The 4,338-nt window shown below is 35.7% G+C and overlaps 1 protein-coding gene across 1 annotated transcript in view; it reads left to right on the top strand.

Annotated features, from left to right (window-relative positions):
* Positions 1-812: 812 nt before the first annotated feature.
* Positions 813-4,338, top strand: part of PJA2 (praja ring finger ubiquitin ligase 2) — a gene marked incomplete at its 5' end in the record, with an annotated part of 75,896 nt that continues 72,370 nt past the window's right edge. Inside the window, one exon of the mRNA XM_019653133.1 lies at positions 813-943. Coding sequence (XP_019508678.1) covers positions 813-943 — 131 coding nt within the window. The remainder of the gene's footprint in view (positions 944-4,338) is intronic.

The raw sequence follows: 4,338 nt of genomic DNA, 5'->3' as shown, positions 1-4,338 counted from the left end.
AGTCTTCTCTTTAGTTATTTATAATTTATAAATTTTTGTTTCAAGAAATCTCAAATGTTTTCATTTTTATTATTACATTAATAGTGATAAAATATAGTCATGCTAAAGTAATTTATAGAATAGATAGGATTTTCTCTTGCCTTAAGATTCTGACAAACTCTTGCTAAGAGAATCTACATTGACTTTTTCATTGTTTTTTATTCATAGCTGTAACATCTAAAGTTAACTCATTATTACAGATGTATTACACCAATCCATTTTTGGGATAGGAATCTAATATTATAGCTCTAAAGACTGACATATAATCTTCTGAATTGACGTCAAACACAATAGTCACTTCTGTTAGACATGTAACCTGTTCTTATATTTTTCATAAGTACTTTTGAAGTTTTTTTCACCTGCATATAATAAAAAAAGTTAAGTTTGAATTGCACATCCCAACAACCGGAAGAGCAGATTGGTTACCCCAAGACTTCACTTAAGCCTCTTTTATTATGTAGTCTATCATCAGCCTCCCCTTTTAATGGCTTTTACAGAATGTTTTAGGTATTAGGATTTAGGTGAAAAACGTGCAAAAGGCATATGAGGGAGATGATATTGAAAGGCTACACAATGGCATAAATGAACTCGTAGGGTAAACTTCCTGCCCTCCCAGTTAACTTAGGAACATAGGAGAAGCACCTGTCAGAGAAATTCACTTATATTCTCAAGTAGGTCATAATTGGTATGATTTCTACTGAAATAGTCATTATTGAGTTAAATTTTATCTAAATGAATCCTTCCAAATGTGTTTCCTTTTGTTCTCTACAAAGGTTCCAGTCCATTGGATCAAGTTCAGTCTTCTTTACCCAACGATCCTTTATTTGAAAAAAGTGAAACAGAAATTTCTATTTGTGATACAGCATTGAATGAAACCATTGAGCGCAGTCCATCGTTTGCTGCNTTCTTGTTGCATTATTTATAATAGCCAAGATATGGAAACAACCTAAGTGTCCATCGATGGTTGAACGGATAAAGAAGATGCAGTGTAAAGTCAAGAAATGCCAAGGATCACTGGCATCCGCCAGAAGGATTCTTCCCTAGAGCCTTTGGAGTGGAGCATTGCTCTACCGACTGACACCCTGGTTTTGGACTTTAGCCTCCAGAACTGGGGGAAAATAAATTGTTATAAGCCCCCTTCCTCAAGAAAAATAAGATCTTCCTGGAAAAATAAAAGATGTGATGTGACTATTAGAATATTATTCAACCATTAAAAGAATGAAATCCTGCCCTTTGAAACAACATGTTTGGATCTTGTGGGCATATGCTAAGTGAGATAAGTCAAACAGACAAAGACAAATAGTGTAGGATCTCACAAGTATAATAAAAAACAAATCAAGCTCATAGATAATAGAACAGACTGATGGTTGCTAGAAGTGGTGGGAGGAGATTGGGCAAAATGGGTGAAGGTGGTCAAAAGGTACTATCTTTTAGTTATAAAATAAATGAGTTATGGGGGTATAATGTACAGCATGGTGACTATAGTTAATACTTTATTGCATATTTGAAATTTGCTAAGAAAGTAGATCTTAAAAGCTCTCATCACAAAAAAAGTTTATAACTATGTACGGTGATGCATGTTAAAGTATTGTGATCATTTTGCAGTATATACAAATATTGAATCATGTTGTACACCTGAAACTAATACGTTAGTCATTGTATTAGATGTCAATCATACCTCAATTTTTTTTAAAAAGGGAGTTATTTCTGGCTCCCAGCAGATGAATCACAAGAGTATATAGATCCAAGCTACCAGTTGAAACTCATCTCCTGGAAGGTCAACTGATTTCTCTCTCCTTCTGCCTAAAGCTTCCTTTAAATCAGTGACATTTGAATTCTAAAGTAAATTTCCCTGATTCAGTAACTATTTAATGAGTATCTACTAGGTGATAGATGGAATGTAAGTGCTAAGTAGCAGTTCTGACATTGCTAACAAGCAAAAGACCAGTATAATACTTTTTGATACTAGCAGCCACAGCATGGCTGAGAGCAAGTATCCGAGTAGCAGACCTTCAAAACATGTAAACTTTAAATCCACAGAAACGGGAATCACATTTAAGAAAATTATGGTTAAAAAACGGTGATTTTCCTGATTTCTGTTCCTCTCCAGTTCCTTTCCTCTCACTCTCTTTTAACAGCACTGTGATCAAGCTTTTGCAGCCACCGTTCTACCAGCTTTGCTGAGCGCAGTGGCTGGTTACAGACCCTCCTCATACTTGACCTTTTAGCAGCATTTGGCACAGTGGGTCATTCCTTCTGTCTGAAGCGCTTCCCTCGTTTGACATCCACACTTCTGGGTTTTTCTTTTCTCTCACTGGCCTGTCTGTCCGTTTTTTCTGATACTTCTTTTTCCGTGGCCTCTTAATATTGGATCGTCTCATGGCTCAATCCTTGTTTGAACTTCTTCCCTTCTCCAAATACACTTTGATATCTTCTCCAAGTTCATGCCTTTTTGAGCGTTATCTATATACTCATAACTCCCAAATTATATAGAATTATATAGTACAGAATTCTCCAGTCAAATCCAGGCTCCTATTTAACATTGCTAATTGAATGTCTAATAGGTATCTCAAATTTAGCACATCCAAAACTAAACTCAAGATATTTTCTCCAAACCTGCCTCTTCCACAAATCTTACTACATTAGTTAATGGCGATTCTATTTTTCTAGTTGCCTTTACTATAAAATTTAGAGTCGACCTCAACTCCTTACCTCCTGTGTCAGGAAATTTCTTGGCTCTACTTTCATAATATAGAATCTGACCATTTCTCACCACCTCTGTTTTTACCCTGGTCTAAACCACTGTGATCTCCTGCCTTTACTATTCAGATAGCTTTGTAACCAGGTGTCCTTTTGACCTTGTTCTCTTTCAGTCTATTCAATGCAGTAGCCGAAGTGTTCCTGTAAAACAGAAGTTAGATAATGGCTTTCTCTAATCAGAACTCTTCAGTAGCTTGCCATTTCACTTAGAATAAAACCTACATTTCTTGCATTATCCTATAATGCATTATCCTGTCCTACGTAATCTGTTCCACCTCATTCCCCTCCCCACCCCCCAGTTAATTTCCTAACCTCATCTGTTACTTTTTTTTCTTTGCTCATTCCATCCAAGACTTCTTACTGAAGTTCTCACCTCAGGGCATCCTGTTTATTCTGCCTGGAATGTTCCTGTCCTAGATTTCCACATGACTCTTCCTCACAGGCGATTGCGCAAATGGTCTCTTTTCAGTGGGATCCCTAACCACTGTATTTTAAATTGCACACCCCCAGCAACTCTTTCTTCTCTGCTTTATTTTGCTCGGTAGTATGTATTGTTTAACATATACTTATTTGTTACTTAATTTGTTTTGTTTAATGTCTAAACCCTATACTGTAATATTAGGAGGACAGAAATATTTGTCCATTTTGTTCATTGTTGAATCCTCAGCACTGCANTGGGAGGAGTTAATGACTTGGACTGGGCAAGTGAAAACATTCTGAACTGATGGTAATGTGTTATTATTTTAGTCTAGGTGGCAGTTACTCAGATATATACATATTGCAATATGTAAAAATTCATTGAACTACAAGGTGTGCCTAAGAATTTGTACTTTATTATATGTAAACAATTCTTCAACAAATGATTGCAGAGAAAAGGAAAATACTTAAAAGTTTTTACCATGAAAATTTCCAAGTTTCTGTAGAGTACAAGGAACCCCCATGTACACATCATCTTGTTTCAGCATTTTGCCATGCTTCTTTATCCCCACCGTTCCCACTCACATATGCTCTTTATTTGTTGTTAGCACGCTTCTAGGTATCTAAATATCAAATTAGTAATTTATTCTGAGCACATTTTGTGACTTATCCAGTGGAACTTGCTGCATTTTGGCATGGGTAATACTGAATTTTCTATTTTCTTTTTCCTGGACCCTTGTTTATTGTTTTCTTGGCTTTGATGTGGAAATAAATCTCTGCTGCTGCTTTATTCTGAACTGATTTGACTTGTGCATCTCAAAAGGAGGGTGGGTTGAGCAGAACCCTTCTTGTTTGTTCCACATCCGAATCAGATCGTCATGTCTAAATGAGATAAATTTTAGGAATGTTTATCTTTTTTTTTTAATGGATTGATAGTTTATTCTTTCATCTCAGTTTGTCTTTTACCCCCCTTTAAATGTTTTTGTTCCTTAGCCAATTGTACCTCCATTAAACCGTAGAAGCTATTCTAGTGTTTTGGGTATATGCTCGTTTCAATTTTTTTCTTCACAGATTTCTCTCCATGTATAGTCTTTAAAAGCAGTATTTTGTAACACTTTTTTT

Source organism: Hipposideros armiger, unplaced genomic scaffold, assembly GCF_001890085.2.
Source record: "Hipposideros armiger isolate ML-2016 unplaced genomic scaffold, ASM189008v1 scaffold_196, whole genome shotgun sequence".
Taxonomy (NCBI): Eukaryota; Metazoa; Chordata; class Mammalia; order Chiroptera; family Hipposideridae; genus Hipposideros; species Hipposideros armiger.
This window is presented reverse-complemented; position numbering and strand designations above follow the sequence as displayed.